Source organism: Ailuropoda melanoleuca, chromosome 12 (genome assembly GCF_002007445.2).
Source record: "Ailuropoda melanoleuca isolate Jingjing chromosome 12, ASM200744v2, whole genome shotgun sequence".
In the NCBI taxonomy this organism is placed as follows: Eukaryota; Metazoa; Chordata; class Mammalia; order Carnivora; family Ursidae; genus Ailuropoda; species Ailuropoda melanoleuca.
The window spans coordinates 35,174,488-35,190,257 of NC_048229.1; the positions used below are offsets into that span (position 1 = coordinate 35,174,488).

Below are 15,770 nucleotides of genomic sequence, written 5' to 3' on the forward strand. Positions count from 1 at the left end.
CGTGATGCAAGTGAAACCACATGGGAAGAGCACCCAACCTGAGGCCTTGGGGAAGGACCAAGACCTGCTGGCCCAGGTGTGTGGAGGGGCTGCAGGTGAGGCACTGGTGGGAGGAGGCCTGTGGACCAGGTGGAAGAGACAACTTGTCCCATGGCCATGAGAACCTGGGTGACAGTTAGGAGAGGGAAGTCCCCTGCCTCTGACCTGGACACTTATTTGTGGGGAGGAGGTGTGTTTCAGTAAGATCCAGCTCAGGGAGAAAAGTGGACACTGGTGGGAAGTACCAGGCTAGAGGTCAAGGGGAATGCCTGGGAGGGGCAAGCTCAGGGCATGAATTCTGGGTCTTCCCCACTGGGTTGACTCTGACAGCCTCTCTCTAAGAAACCCCAGAGGTAGGACATCCTGAAAGCTGGCCTTGGACACAGTGGAGAAACCTTTGGACAGGTGTGTGTTGGATTCTGGATTTGGGGACAGGCAAGTTTACTGGTGAAGGCCACCAGTCAGGGACCCCAGGGCTGGGGGAGGAGGGCCAAGGACTCAGGACACCAAAAGGGCATGAAAGGGTCCCACACCGGGATGTGCGCCTGCCCCATGGATGCTCCTCCTAGCTCATCTTCGGGTGGTCATCACAGACCCCATGTTCTGTGCTCCTTTTATATTTATAAACACTGAGAGTGTCTATTGCTTTGGTCCCTGAGCGGTGTGAGGACTGCTGAGTGCTCTCATGGTTTGGCCACAGCTCTGGTGTTCTAGTTAGCATGCTTCCAACATGTCCACACCCCTCATCACTTCCTCTATCCTGGGGGATTATAGATGGGGCCTTGGTTAACTTGGAGGTCACACGTCCCTCTGTGACCCAGGAGAATAAGGACCCAGATTTTCAGGTGAATTTTTTCCCTTTTTCATTTTTTTACACTTTTATTTTTAATTTTTTTAGTGTAAACTCTACACCACACCTGGAGCTCAAAGTCATGACCTCCAGATCAAGAGTTGCATGCTTGGGGTGCCAGGTGGCTCAGTCATTTAAGCGTCTATCTGCTGCTCAGGTCGTGTTCCCTGGGTCCTCAGATAGATTCCCGTGTCCTATACCCTGCTCATTGGGGAGTTGGTTTTCCCCTCTCCCTCTGCCCATTCCCCACTTCTGTTCTCTCTCTCTCTCTAGGTAAATAAGTAAAATCCTTTTAAAAAACCCCACAAAACATTTGCATGCTCTATTGACTGAGCCAGCCAGGTGACCCTGGGTGAATTTCTGCTAAGAGAAATGACAATTCACAAAAAAAGGGTCAAGGAGGGGATGAGTTCTCTTTATTCAGGTCCTCTCAGATCATTCCCAGGGGGTCAAGGGTCAGGACATTTTACCTGGGAACCCCTACTTCCTGGGAGATGGGGATCTTTGTCTTGGGTTCAGGGCAGACTGTGGGGGTCTCCAGAAATCAGGAGGGACCTGACCCTGGCTCCATGTCTCTAAATATTCTCAGGGCTTAGAGGCTGTCCTCTGGCTCAGGCTGCAGCTCCTGACTCCACCTAGAGTCTGGGGTACAGGAGGGCCCCTGGAAGGAGCAGTTCCCAGGGGAAACTAAGAAGCCATTTCTGCTTTGTGGTTGATCTGGCCATAAATGTTCGTGTTGGGGTGTTGTAATTCCTGTAAAAGAAGAAGAGGACTCTGAGCCCCTGTAACTTCTTGGAACATATCTGGGTGACTTTCAGGTTCTAGGCCCACCTGAGCTGCTCTCTGGAGTCTGGCTGTGTCCCAGATTTCTGTCCCAGGCCACTGCTTCCTCAAACTACCTCCTGTTCCCCCTTTGCTCTGCTGTTTCCTGAACATGAAAGCACAGCCAGGGGCAGGCTGGGGGAGATCTCCATCTCCCATGGGCTTCGAGGACCAGAGCAGTCATTGCCCACACTCACCTGGTAGATAGGAACGGCTGTGGTAGGGCTGGCCAGGGAGTCCTAAGCAGGAGAGAATGGGTGTTGGTAGACGGAGAGGGAGGGTCATTTCTCTACAGGAGTGACCAGTTCTGCCTCTTGAACTGCTTTCTCCAAGCCCATTGACCCATACGCCAGTAGCCCACCACAGCCCACTGCACTCCCTGCCCCATTCCTGTTAGCCCAGGACCCCTAGTTGATGCTCCCAGTGCCCACCCTGCCCCTGGTGGACTCCAGGGTTCTCCTTTGGCCAGCTCAGGGGAGCGGGGACAACTCAGGACATGGTGGGGGGTGGTTGTGCTCCGGAAGAGGGTCCAGTCCTCGCCAGAACAGGGCTTGCCTTGTCCTGGCTCCTCTGGGGGAAGCAGGGTCTGCTCTGTGTTGCTGAATTGGTCAGTTGCCCTGTCTTGAGCCTGCAGAGCCTGGACCCCCATGGATAGAGAGGTGGAGGAGGCGGGCTTACCGGGAAAATGGAACTGCTGGCTGGACCATGGCCTGGGAAAGAGACAGGTGTTAGCACCGGGGCTGTGAGGAAGCTTGGGCCCACCCTCCCAGGAGGGTACAGGCTCACAGATCTCAGAGAACCAGGAAAGAAGGAGTACCTCCCATGGGGGGAACATTTTAGGGTCTAGTGAGAGTCAGGTATTGACCTATGAGCCAAATTCCAGGGACCGGGAATATAGCCAGTTGAGATCCCCAGTGTTAAAGCCCTAGAGAAAGGGTCAGAGGCCCCAGGGGGTTGACTGCCAGGAGTGGACAATGTGGGGCAGAGCTATGGGGCTCCCAGTCCACCCAGGCTGAAGGATACTCACGGGGGGTGGTTGCCAGGCCCCAGAGCTCTCGGAGATCACTATGGCCACTGGCCCTAGGAATGATGAGGCTTATGTGTGAGGATGCAGGGAGAGGTCACAGCTTTGGTATTAGAACGGGGGACAAGCAGGATCCTCATTTCAGAAAGGGGTTAGAGATGACCTCTCTCTACCAGCACTATTTAGCAGAGGATGGGCCAAAGAGAGGGAATAAGGAAAGGCCTTGGGAGCCCAGAAGGGAAGACCCTCAGGCTGATGGGCGTCTAGGAGAAAGTGTCGTAAAAATGGATGAATGAACCAGGAAAGAATCAAACATGAGGGGTTGTCTGAGTGGAAGGTTTAAGGCTATAGCTGCATGCAGAGGACACTTGGGGAGCCCTGGGTATGTTGGATTCCTGAATATGTTGCCCCTGCTATGGCCAAACCTTCCCCCACTCAGGCCAGGAGATGCTGAAATGTGACAGTGGCCTGTCCTCTTCTCCATCTGCCTGGACAAGAGGCATAAATGATATCCCAGGACCTCTACCAGGCCAAACCCGGGTTCTCTGGTCTCACACATTAGAGACTGTGGTTCCTGCATCTGCCATTTGAGGGATGACCCCAACTGCCCTGTCAAGCTCTGCCACTCTCCATTGCGAGACCTTGACCAGGATCCCCCTCAGATCCTGAGGCTGCAAGTCCCCCTCACAGGGCATGTGGCCTAAAAGAAACCACAGGAGATGTTGTTTACTGAGTTCTTAGTCCTGTCAGTGCTGCTGTAGGTTTGCCAAGTGAACCAGGACAACACTGTGGGGCTGTTTTCTAATTGTCCCTAATTTATAACAAAGGAAGCTGTGAAGGAAGCAACCCAGTCAGCAGCTGGTGAGGAAAGAGCCAGAGGGAATGAGAAGGAAAATTCAGGGGGCAGTTGGGAGGCCTGGAAGAGCCAGACCAGAATCCCAATTCAGGATGGGGTCCCCTCCTGGCCGGAGGTCAGCTGCGGGACAGGATCAGTGTGTGGGAAATTCCATCATACCTTTCAGTCCTTGTGCGGAGCAGGAGACACCCCAGGGCCACTGTCAGTGCCAGTCCGACCAGGACCCCGACTGCAAAGCCAATGATGGACCCCACAGGGAGACCTGTGGTCTTTCTTCCATCTGAAATAAGAAGAAAAAGGTAAGGGAATGAATCCCAAGCCAAATCCGGGGAAGCCAGGAGGGACCATGGGGGAAGGGCCTGGTTAGTGAGGAAGAAAGGCCATTGAGGTCTGCCTGGCATGTGTGTTGTCACCACAGTGTCCCATCTCCTCAGCACCTGCACCATTTCTGTTCCTCACAGTGAAACTGTGGACTTGATTTAATCCTCACGTTGTGCCCTCACCGCCAGGGGCAGCACCGGCATCATGTTCATTTTCCTCTCACACAATGCCTTTTCCCCTTGTCTTCTGTTCCATCATCGTTGACCGTCTTAAAGGGAGGCCCTTAACTGTCCCCTCAACACTGATTAAAGAGAATAACATTAGCTGTCTGCCTTTGAGTTTGGCTGTGCACCAGGCATGTGAGAAACACTTTACGTTTAGCTCATCTGCTGCTTCCCTGCCCATAAGGGGGCCGGGTGTCATCCCCACAGTGCAAAATGAGCATCCAAGTGTGTAAAGGACTTCAGTAATGACCGAAGATCAGAGAGCTGGCACGTGGTCAGACAACACTTAATCCCAATTCCCTGAGACATTACAGCTAGTAACAAAAATGCTACTAACAAAAGAACAATAGCTGCTAAATTTCATTGAGACTGAATCTGTGTATAACACTGTCTCAAGATCATCTCATGAATTCATATTAACAACCCTCACAACTGCCCTGAGATCCAGCTGTTCTTTTCAGTTTTAGAGATGAGGAAACTGAGGTTTAGGAGTTTGAGCATCTTGCCCGTGGTCCAACAGCTGGTACATATCAGAACCAAGACACTAACAAGATTCATCTAATTCTGGAGAATATCATCCACAGTGACCTAGAGGCTCTGAAGGAGGCTCCCACCTCCTCCAGGCTAGCATCCATTTCACACCCCCACCAGGAAAATATACAGGGAGGATGGGGCAGAGGTCAAGGGTCACTCACAGCTCACGTCCAGCCTGATCGGGTCATTTTTGCTGCAACTGACCAGGTTGGAGACCTCACACTGGTAATTCCCTTCATCCTCCCTCCTGACAAGGTCTATGGTGAGGGTGCTGTTGTCCTGAGAGAGAACCATTCTTTCCATGAGCTTTAGACTCTGGCTATTGAAGAACCAGTAGATGGAGACCCCAGGATTATTTGTGGAGCAGGTAAGGACCACAGAGTCCTTATGTTCTGTGGCTATGGCATTCTTGGCCTGGACAAAGGGCTGAGCCACTGGCTCTGTGGAGAAACACAGGAGGTGATGGAAAGGGAATGGGCCTGGGGACTGGAGCCACAACTTCCTCTGAGATGCCAGCCACTCCGAGGGTCCCAGCGAGCTCTGTAAAGGGGCCTGAGAGGATGGCCTTGCTGTCTGTAGAAGGCTGAGTGTCTTTGTTCAGGTGATGATCTATAAGGAGAGGGCTGTACCTCCCCTTTGACCCTCTCTCATGTGTCTGGTCTGCCTGGACATCTCTGTAGTATCAGCAGCAGGAAGCTCTTAGCCCACGTGGCCAGCAGCCTCATTATCAGGAGGAATTCTTTCCCATGGACTTCTGTGTGATTTTCTTGAACTTTTTTGACTCTAAAAGATCAGGCCTCGTTCCTTATATACCTTTCCATGTATGTTGGGGAAGGAAGATTCGCAGCCTCTCTATGTCGGTATTCAAGGCAGCTTCACGTAAAGTAGGGAAGGCATTTACACTGTTACAATTTACTAGGGAAGGAGAGCAGCCTACCCATTCTTCATAAATTTAGGAATCATAGAGTTTTCCATCTGTAGGATTTCTCAGTCTGAAGAAGACTTTTACTTCCAGATCTGTGGATTGACTCTCATGGTGAAAAACTTCTGTAGAGTGCTTACTGTATACGGAATACTGGCAGCCTTACAAATAGAAGGAAACTACTGCAACATAATAAAGACCTTACAAGAAATGCCCAGAGCTAGGATCATACTTCACGGTGAAACACTGAAAGCATTTCTTCTAAGATCAGGTGGAAGATAAACATGCCACTTTCACCACCCATATTCAACACGGTACAGAAGGCCAGTCCAAAATAATTAGGAGGACAAAACACAGAATGCAATCAAATTGGAAAAGAATAAGTAAAATTATGTCTCTGCAGATGACATGAAATTATATGTACAAAACTCTAAAGAATCCAGAAAGAAAACTATTGAATTAATAAACAACTTCAACAAATTACAGGCTACAAAATCAACATACAAAATCACAGTGCTGCTAACACTAACAGTGAAGTACCCAAGAAAGAAATTAGGAAAACAATTCGATTTATGGTAACATTAAAAAGAAAAAATAAACTTAGGAAACAATGAAATACTTAGGAATTAACTTAGTGAGTCCATAGACTGTATATGGAAATCATAAAACATTGCTGAAAGAAAGTACAGAGGGCACAAATAAATGGAAAGGCATCCCATGTCCATGGATGGTGAGACTTAACATTGTTAAGATGACAGTGTTACCCAAAGAGATTCACAGAGTCAATGTAATTCCTATCAAATTCCTTTTTTTAAGATTTTAAGTAATCTCTACACCCAATGTGGGGCTCAATCCTACAACCCCAATCAGGCATCACATGCTCCACCAGCTGAGCCAGCCAGGTTTCTCCCTAACTAATACTTAAGGAAATATTTTTGTAGAAATAGGAATTCCCAAAAATTCAGATAGAATCTCAGGGGCCTCAAATAATGAAAATTATTTTGAGAAAGAACAAAGTTGGAGCACTCCTACTTCCTGACAACAAAGCTACAGGACTGAGACTAATAGGGATCTGGAATAAAGGGACACAGAGACCAACGGAATAGAATAAGCACTCCAGAAACAAACCCTGGCATACGGAGTCCAACAATTTTCAAGAAGTTTGTCATGACCAATCAACGACGAAAAAAAAATGGTGGTGGAAACACTGGATATCCATGCAAATGAATGAAGTTGGACACAACCTTACTGTATGTACAAAAATTAACATAAAATAGATCGAGCATCTAGGGGCGCCTGGGTGGCACAGTTAAGCGTCTGCCTTCGGCTCAGGGCATGATCCCGGCGTTATGGGATTGAGCCCCACATCAGGCTCCTCCACTATGAGCCTGCTTCTTCCTCTCCCACTCCCCCTGCTTGTGTTCCCTCTCTCGCTGGCTGTCTCTATCTCTGTCGAATAAATAAATAAAATCTTAAAAAAAATAGATCGAACATCTAAATATATGAGTCAAAACTGTAAAAGTCTAAGAAGAAAATATAAAGGAAAAACTTATTGAAACCGGCATTTCCAATGATTTCTTAAATGTCACACCCAATGCAAAGACAATAAAAGAAAAAATAGATGAATCGAATTGCATCAAAATGGAAATAAAAAAGAACCATCTGCAGAATGGTAGCACTGGTTATGGAATGAACAGCGTATAGAGATGAAATGTACAGCATAGGAAATACAGTCAATGGTATTGTAATGGGGCTGCATGGGGACAGATGGGAGCGCCATGGTGTTGAATGGAGCATAACATACAGAGTTGTCTAATCCCTACGTTGTACACCTGAAACTGTGTCACATTGTGTGTCAACTAAAGTTCACTAACAAAGAAAATATGGGAGCAACCCACGGATTAGAAGGAAACATTTGCAAACAGTATCTGGTAAGAGATTAATATTTGCGTATATAAAGGTCTTCTGCAATTCAAGAACAACAGAAATGAACTTGGCCCAGAGGATCCTTCTTCTTCCCCATTTCAAAGCCCCCTTTGACGCATGGGACTTGCTGGAGCTGAGAAAACCCCTCCCCACATTCCAGGCTGAACCCAAGGTCTGCCATGAAAAATCAGAGAGAAAGGGGAGGAAAGGTCTGCTGACATGTAATGGGGGAGTTCAGGGACAGATTAGGGATTTACTTGTGGGTAATAACTTCTTCTAAGCTCTTTTCTGAAAGCCAGACAGACCTTCACCATGGCATCAGTGCAGATGCTCCAGGGGTCCACTTACCAGAGACTGTGATAGTCTGGACTGTGGTCTTCTTGAGGCGAGTGCCAGAGTTAGAGGCGATGCAGGTATAGGCTCCACTATCATTCGCAGCGAGGTTGGGGATAAAGAGCTCCTGTGTGGACGGCTGGGGCCTCCCATTGATAAGCCAAGAGTACCGTGCGGGTGGGTTAGAGGCTGCGTGGCAGGAGAGCCTGAGGCTGGCCCCTGGACGGTAGTGAGAGTCTGAGGGGGAAATGGTGGGGGCGTCCGGGCCATCTGGAGCAAACAGAATAAAACCACAGGTGATGAAATCCGAGGGAAGGGGAAGCTCCTGGTCTGTATTAGGGAGACAGCATCCCTCTGAACTGGGTCCCAAGCTTGTCTGAGAGTCTCAACCAGAATCCGCCTGTGTTCACTGAGCCTGGGTCTCAGACAGTCACCCATGTTTCCCCCACAGGCTGGTGACCCTCTCAGGGAGGAGCAGCAGGTCCCCTCCTCATCTTGGCTTAGGCTGGGTCTGCCCATGTTTGCCTGGGACAAGAAGCCATGGCCAGCCTGGGGGTCCAGCTGAGAGTCATGGACTCAGACCCCAGAAGGATGGATGTAGTCTGGCCTCTGGCAGTGTGGATTTGGGCTGGCAGCGCGGGCCAGGTAGGAAGGGAAGTTACTCACAGAGAACATTCAGGGTGAATGGGTCACTACAACCAGCAATCACTGGGTTCCAAGTCTCACATTCATAGGGCCCTGTGTCATTTCTTGTAACACGGTGTATAGTGAGAGTCCTGTTGTCCAGGGACAGTTTCAGCCTGGCGCTGGCCGGGAGGCTCTTACTGTTTACTGACCACAGGTAGCTTGTGCTCTGAGTCTGAGGTTCACACGTTAATACTACAGAATCCGCATTCTCCACAGGGTCAGAGTTGTTCCGTGTGATGATGGGTTTGATTAACTCCGCTGTGTAGACAACAGAAAGAATATTGCCCTGGGTGGTACCTGTGATTCCCTCACAAGCATCTTGAATCCGAGTTGTCATCTCTGAGCTCTCAGCCAACCTGAGTCCTTCAAAGCATAAGGCAGGTCTGTGTATCTCAAGACAATCGCATGAGGGTATGAGCCTCAGAGAAAGTAAAGCCCCTGCTCTGTATGTCTGATGGCACAGGATTCTCCAATGTCAATTACAGAGCAGCATTAGGTCGTGGAAGACATAGGACAGAGTCACAGACAGCCCCAGACCTGTCCTGGCTCTTCACTGACCTGACAGCCCAGCCTGGTGAAGGGGTCTGAGCAGATATGACACCAGGGACACCAGGAACAAGCCCGGAGGTCAGTTCAGTACTCAGGGCCCAAGCCCTGCAGGGGCTGTTTGATAACGAGTGCCAGGAGGCAGGGGCCCCATCCATGGCAGAGCTGAGTCCAATGACCAAGCAGAGAGGGAGGGGATGAGCAGGAAGCAGGGGTGGTGATGGATGAAAGACCCATCATCTCTTCAGACAGGTGTCCTGGGTGCAGCATCCTGAAAGCTCTGGCCACACAGGCTCCCTGCCCACAGCTGGAGAGACACCCACACCGCTCACTCCTTCTCTCCCAAACAAAAGCAACTGAGTTTGTTACACGTGGACCCTGGGCTGGATTCAGGTGCCGAGTCGGGAGGAGAAGGCAAGTCCTTTCCCTGACACCCAGTGGGAACAACAGCAACACATCAGGAAATAATCCGATCTCAAGTGCAGCCCAGGGGGATGAGGATTGCCACCNGGGCTTTCTGGGTTGAGCTCTGGGGAGGATCCCAGGGCCCCTCAGGCCTGGTCCTGACTGGGTCCTGCAGGGTCTTTCTCAGATGATCCCAGAGACTGGATCCCGAGAACGGAATTCTAATCTTAGGAAGTTTGTATCCACTGTGTGTGGAGACACATGAAATGATCGAACCCGCACTCGGGACTTAACGCTGAGGGGGATGGAGGCCCCGTCCAGGCCTGTGAGTCCCGTGTGTGTGACGTAGAATTCACCCCACCCAACACCAGAGGTGAGAGAGGAATTACTCACGGAATACGCGGATTTGTCCTGTTCCTTGTTCCACTTGAGCATTTTTCCTCACGATTTGTAGGGTGTAGTTTCCTGTGTCGTTCAGGGTGACTCTCTGGAGCAGCAGGGATCCATTGGGGTATATTGTCTCTCTGCCGCTGTGTGCAGGCCCTGGGGTAGCTACTTGTGTGTCTACTACATATGATACAATTTGATGACTGGACATTACAGTTTCCCCTCTGAACCAGTTATAGCCTAGAAGATCCCCAGGCAGACTGTGGACTCGCAGAAGAACGTCCTTCCCTTCGGCAGCATTGGGCGGCACTGATTCCACAGTGAGTTGGGCAGTGGTGGGCGGGTTCCAGAAGGTTAAGAGTGAGACTAGGAGGGAAGGGGGGAGACAGATCAGTGCCTGGAACTATCTGTTGGGAGGGAAAGCTGGAGCCCTGGAGACAGATCGGTGTTATCCCCCATTCGGGGCGTGTGTGTGTGTGTGTGTGTGTGTGTGTGTGTGTGTGTCCTGCTGGTCAAGGTCAGCAGCATGACCACACTACTTTAGCGCCTCTGAACTTAATTTTCCTTGTTTCGCACACTTTTCCTCACATGTTTGTCGCTCACTCCCTCCCTGTCCTCAGATACGTGCTCACACTCAGGGGGTCCTGGAGAGAGACCCGCCCTGACCGCCTCCTCTAAAGACCCTCTGTCTTCACGTTCTGACCTTTCCCTGCTCTGTTCCCTTCCTGGTGCTTGTCAGTACCTGACCTCACATTCTAGACGTCTCTGTGTGTCTTTCTTCCTCCCCATAGATGTGAGCTCGGGGAAGGCAGGGACCCATCTGATCTGTGCTGTACCCCAGTGCTGAGGCAGGCTGCAGACACCCGGGGCTGAATGAATGTGTCCCCAGTATCCTCTGCGTTTGGCGTTTATCTGTCAGGATCTAAGGTTGGTGGGAAGGGGCAGTGATTAAGGTCCTTAGTTGTTATCATGTTTCCCAAATTCAGTCCTCACTGATGAGTAACTTAGGAAACAGCCTTTGGCTCACCACTTCCAGATCATGAGATTTTCCTGTTGCTGAGCCAGCTCTCCAGTCCTGCCCTGGTCCCCTGTCCCCTCTCAGAGCCCTGTCATTCCCACCCCCCGCCCCTGCCTGCCTCTCTCTCCCATCCTCCAGCCCACTCCCAGGGATCTCCCTCTCACCTGCCAGCAGGAGCTCCTCCCAGGGGACATGTCCTTCTCGAGGAGGGGCCGAGGGGGCTCCATGGTGCCTACTGCCCGCTCTCCCTCCCTCTGTGAGAAGAGCTTCTGCTCCAGAAATGCTCAGGAGCACTGCTGTCCTGTCCTGTCAGTGCTGCTGTCCTTCCTCCCTGTGTGCTGAGTGGCCTCTGGAGGCAGGAGTCCTGGACTGGGTCACATGGGTCGGGGGCGGGGTCTCTGCCAGGTTCCCTCCCCCTCTTCGCCACCTGTTGCTCTTGAATCCCTTGTCCCCTTCTTCCCCTTTCATTTCTGTCTACATTGCGATTCCCTGGGAACTGCTGAGGCCTCTCCCTCTTCAGCTGTGATTTCCCACCATATGTGAGAGCTAACACACCCTTGTTTGGACAAGCACAAGCCTGTGGTGTTGGGTCCTGTGACCCCCACAGCTAGGGGGCACAGGGCAGGGTCAGTGCCCCCACAGCCCTCTCTCCTCCCCGTGTCGCTTTCCCTTCAGAGCAGGAGCCTNCCCACAGCCCTCTCTCCTCCCTGTGTGGCTTTCCCTTCAGAGCAGAACTCTCGTCACAGAGATGTCACCCCTCTGTGCACTGGAGTCACCTGTGGAACTTTATCAAGACTGTGAACGCCCAGGTGACACCTAGAAATGCTGCTTCAGCAGATGCCCGGCCAGGCGGAGACCCCATGATGTGGGGGTGGGGCCTCCTCTCCCTCTCCTGTGCCCATGGAGGGTCTACGGATCCTGTATAAATGCAGATTCTGACTCAGCAGGTGTGGTGTGGACCCCAGAGTTGGGCCTCTAACAAGCTCCCAGGTGATGCTGGTCATCCCGGCCCGGGGAGCACACTCTGAATAGCCAGACTGGGGGGAACTCGGTTCCTTTAGAGGATGGCCCTTCTCCCTACTCCCAGTTGGCCTCTGCGGTGTCCTGGCCTTGAGTCTGTGGGCACCAGACACAGAGCCCCAGGGTTCCAAATCCAGGGGATTATTTCCATTTGTAACAGAGAAGCCCAGCTGGGTACCAGTCTCCCCACTGTTCTCACAGGCTCTGGGGAGGTTGGATTGACTTCTGTCAGCAAGGTCCCAGAGATGACTCTGGGGGTAAGAAAGGGGTAGGCCAGGTGATGACTGGTGAGGGACCCACAGTCCATCCCTGGTGTCCCCAGCCCAGCCTCTGGTTCCAGGGACAGAGACCCAGGACCAGGTGTCTCAGGAGCTAGTTCTCAGGTGGGAAGGGGTTTCCTGCGTGTCCTGGGAAGATAGGAGGTGGTGGGAGGTCAGGTGCCTGGGGCTCCCAGGAAGGTTTTGAGGAGACCCTCCATCTCCGTGTCTGTTGGCTGAACTGTGGCCCAGAGACTGTCCATGTGCTCCTGAGTGTCCCGGGCAGCCTGTGTCCTCTGCCTGGGGGACTTTCCTGTGGTCACCCTGCCTCCCCCATGAGTGGTGCCAGGTAGCAATGGGGGGTACACAGGGACCCTTGACAGATCAGGATGCTGCTAGAGCCCTAGAGAGAGGGGTGGGTGGGGGAATGAGTGAAATAAGAGAGGGGGATTAAGGAGGGCACTGGTTGCGATGAGCACCAGGTGATTATGGAAGTGTCGAATCAGTATATTGTACCCAATGTATGTCAACTATCCAGAATTTATTTTATTTTATGATTTTTAAAAAAGATTTTACTCATTTATTTGAGAGAAAAGGAGGGGGAGAGGGTGCAGAAGCAGGGGGAGAGGCAGAGGGAGAAGCAGACTCCTTGCTGAGGAGGGAGCCCGATGGGAGGCTGGATCCCAGGACCCTGGGATCACGACCTGAGCCAAGGCAGATCCTTAACTGATTGAGTCTCTCTGGCACCCTTGTTTTGTTTTATTTTTTGAATTTTAAAGATTTATTTTTTTGAGTGAGAGGGAAAGAGAGAGAGCAGGGGGAGGAGTAGAGGGAGAGGGTCTTCAGCAGATTGCCCCTTAAGCATGGAGCCCCTTGCTCAATCCCACGACCCAGCTGAAACCAATAATGAGACTGCCAACCCACTGAGCCACCCAGGTGTCCCAAGGAACTGGAATTTAAATAAAAACCTAAAACAATTGCCCACTGATCAATTTTTATGTCACTAAAATAGTTACACTGGCATGAAGTGTAGACAACCAATTAGGGTATTCCTCTTGATATGACAAATATACAACCCAGGAAGCATTCTTTTTTTAATTTTTTATTACTTTTTATAATAATATTTTTATTACATTATGTTAGTCACCATATAGTACGTCCCTGGTTTTTGATGTAAAGTTCCATGATTCATTAGTTGCGTATAATACCCAGTGCTCCATGCAATACATGCCCTCCTTACTACTCATCACCAGGCTATACCATTCCCCCACCCCCCTCCCCTCTGAAGCCCTCAGTTTGTTTCACAGAATCCATAGTCTTTCATGCTCCAGGAAGCATTCTTGGCACAAAAAATATACCCTGAATCGATTTAAGCTTTGAGATTCGGTTTCCAATCTGTAGGAAACACAGGGTTTAGAGAAGCAAGTGAAATGACACCATAGGAAACAAAGGAAGAATGTGGGTGTTCTACAAGACGACATGTCTTTTCAAAGAGTCCATATCACGAAACTAATTGAGGGTATAGGGGGACTGCTGCAGAATGAAGTGTTTTGCTTACTGAATTTTTAAAAATTGAACACACCCATGTATCTAGGAGCTAGATCAGGAAACAGAACATTGCTGGCACCCTAGAAGTGACTGCCCTCTTCCATTTATAAATTTCTTTTTGTTAAAGATTTATTTATTTATTTGAGAGAGGGGTGGGGCAGTGGGAGAGGGAGAGAAATCCTCAGGCAGAATCCCCTGTGAGCTCGGGCCCAACATGGGGATCAATCCCAGGACCCTGAGATCATGACCTGAGCCGAAAGCAAGAGCCGGCTCCTTAACCGACTGAGCCACCCAGGTGCCCCCCATTTATAAATTTCTATCGTTGAATCACCTTTGCTTTGCTGGGACAATCAGAACTTAGTCACGGCGTACTGTCTGATTCTATATACTGTTGGATTTGGTTTAAGAATACCTTCTTTAGCACATTTCTTGTCTGTTAATGAGTATGATTTGCCTGTTATTTTCCTCTTTTTGTACTTCTGTTGTTATTCTTATTTCAATATTAAGGTTATACTAACCTCAGAATGAGTTGGGGGGATATTCCCTCTCTATTCTGTGGATGAATTTGTATAATTTTGACATGATCTGTCTTGAAAATTCTGTGGCACTCTGAAATAACTTGTTTGGGGAATTTTTTTCTCTTTCCTTAAAATCTTTTCATATGGAAAATTTTCAAAGATATACAAAGAGAGTTTGCATACAAACATATACACATGGCTTCTAGTTCGTTATACTAGAGAGAACGGTATTGTGATCCCTCATGTACCCATCCCAGCTCCAAAGCGTCAACTCATGACGAACCTTGTTGTATCTATCTCCCTTCTATTCCTCCAGTCACTGCATCACTGGATTAAATATTACAAATCATATAATATTGTTTTTAAACACTTTTGTGTGTATTTCTAAGATGTAACGCTCCATGCCTCCAATTAAAAAATATCAAAGTTAGAGAAAATTTACAAGACTATGAGAGGGAACTCCCATTTACCTTTAATGCTTATTTACCAATGTCACATTTGTATTTCATCTGTATAGAGGTAAATATATGCATGTGCATGCACACTAATCTTTTTCATTATATATATATATATATGATTTTTGATGTATCATTTGGATGTAACAGGTATCATAATACTTCACCCTAACTACTTCAGCCTGTACCTCATCAGAACCTGGATTTTTTCCAATATATCCACAGTATGATGATCAAGCCCCCCCAGTTTGATATTAGTACAACAATATAATCTAATACGAAGTCTGTATTCACTTCCTATTACTGCTGTAACCAATTACCGCAAAGACAGCGGCTTAGAAGCAACAGACATTTACCATCTTACAGTTCTGGAGGTCAGAAGTCCGATGTGAGTTTTACTGGGCTAAAATAAAGATATTGGCGGGGCCACATTCCTTTCTGGAGGTTCTAGGTGTGGATCAATCTTCTAGCCTTCTCCAGTTTCTGTAGTCTGCCCATCCTCCTTGAGTGTGGTCTCTTGGTGCTCAGCAGGCAGTCTCCCTCCCTTTCCCTCCGCCCCTCCCCCTGCTCGTGAGTGCTCTATCTTTCTCCCTCTCCTCTCAAATAAATAAATAAACCTTTTTAAAAAGGAAGACTCCAACATTGGTGCCACTGGATACCAGAAATAGAAAAAAAGTATGGACTGAAAAAAGTACCTGAAGAAATAATGGTCCAAGAAGCTGAGTGAACCCCGAGCGCGATAAGCAGTCACACTGAGACACATCGCAAAGTTCTGGAAACTAAAGACGAGAGAAAAAAAAATCTTTGAGAACAGCCAGAGAAACAACCCATGGCATATGAAGGAACACTGATTTAGTGATGGTAGGTTTGTATCCGACAGCACGGAGGCAGAAGGAAGTGGCAGGTTTTCAAGTCCACTACAAATCCTGTATCCGGCGGAATGATCCTCAGGAGGAAAGGGGAACTAAGGAAATTTTCTGATGAAGGAAGAACATGGAATTTGCTGCCCGCTGACCTACTACTAAAGAATAGCCAAGGGAAAGATGTCCCGTTCATCCTTCTCTGTGGCTTATACCTG

At 49.3% G+C, this 15,770-nt stretch overlaps 1 protein-coding gene across 5 annotated transcripts in view; it reads right to left on the reverse strand.

Moving 5' to 3' along the window:
- Positions 1–1,283: 1,283 nt before the first annotated feature.
- The window catches only part of LOC100476833 (carcinoembryonic antigen-related cell adhesion molecule 6), a 23,112-nt gene continuing 8,625 nt past the window's right edge, over positions 1,284–15,770 (reverse strand). For 2 of the 5 annotated variants that reach the window (XM_034672383.1, XM_034672384.1), the window contains exons 2-8: positions 9,883–10,242; positions 8,518–8,796; positions 7,867–8,121; positions 3,751–3,871; positions 2,390–2,421; positions 1,909–1,950; positions 1,284–1,642 (exon numbers count right to left, since the gene is read on the reverse strand). In XM_034672383.1, the coding sequence (XP_034528274.1) occupies positions 1,482–1,642; positions 1,909–1,950; positions 2,390–2,421; positions 3,751–3,871; positions 7,867–8,121; positions 8,518–8,796; positions 9,883–10,242 (1,250 nt within the window). In that variant the 3' untranslated portion in view covers positions 1,284–1,481. Of the gene's footprint in view, positions 1,643–1,908; positions 1,951–2,389; positions 2,422–2,738; positions 2,792–3,750; positions 3,872–7,866; positions 8,122–8,517; positions 8,797–9,882; positions 10,243–15,387; positions 15,765–15,770 lie in introns of those variants that run through there. The other 3 variants (XM_034672386.1, XM_034672387.1, XM_034672385.1) reach the window with 3 other exon arrangements.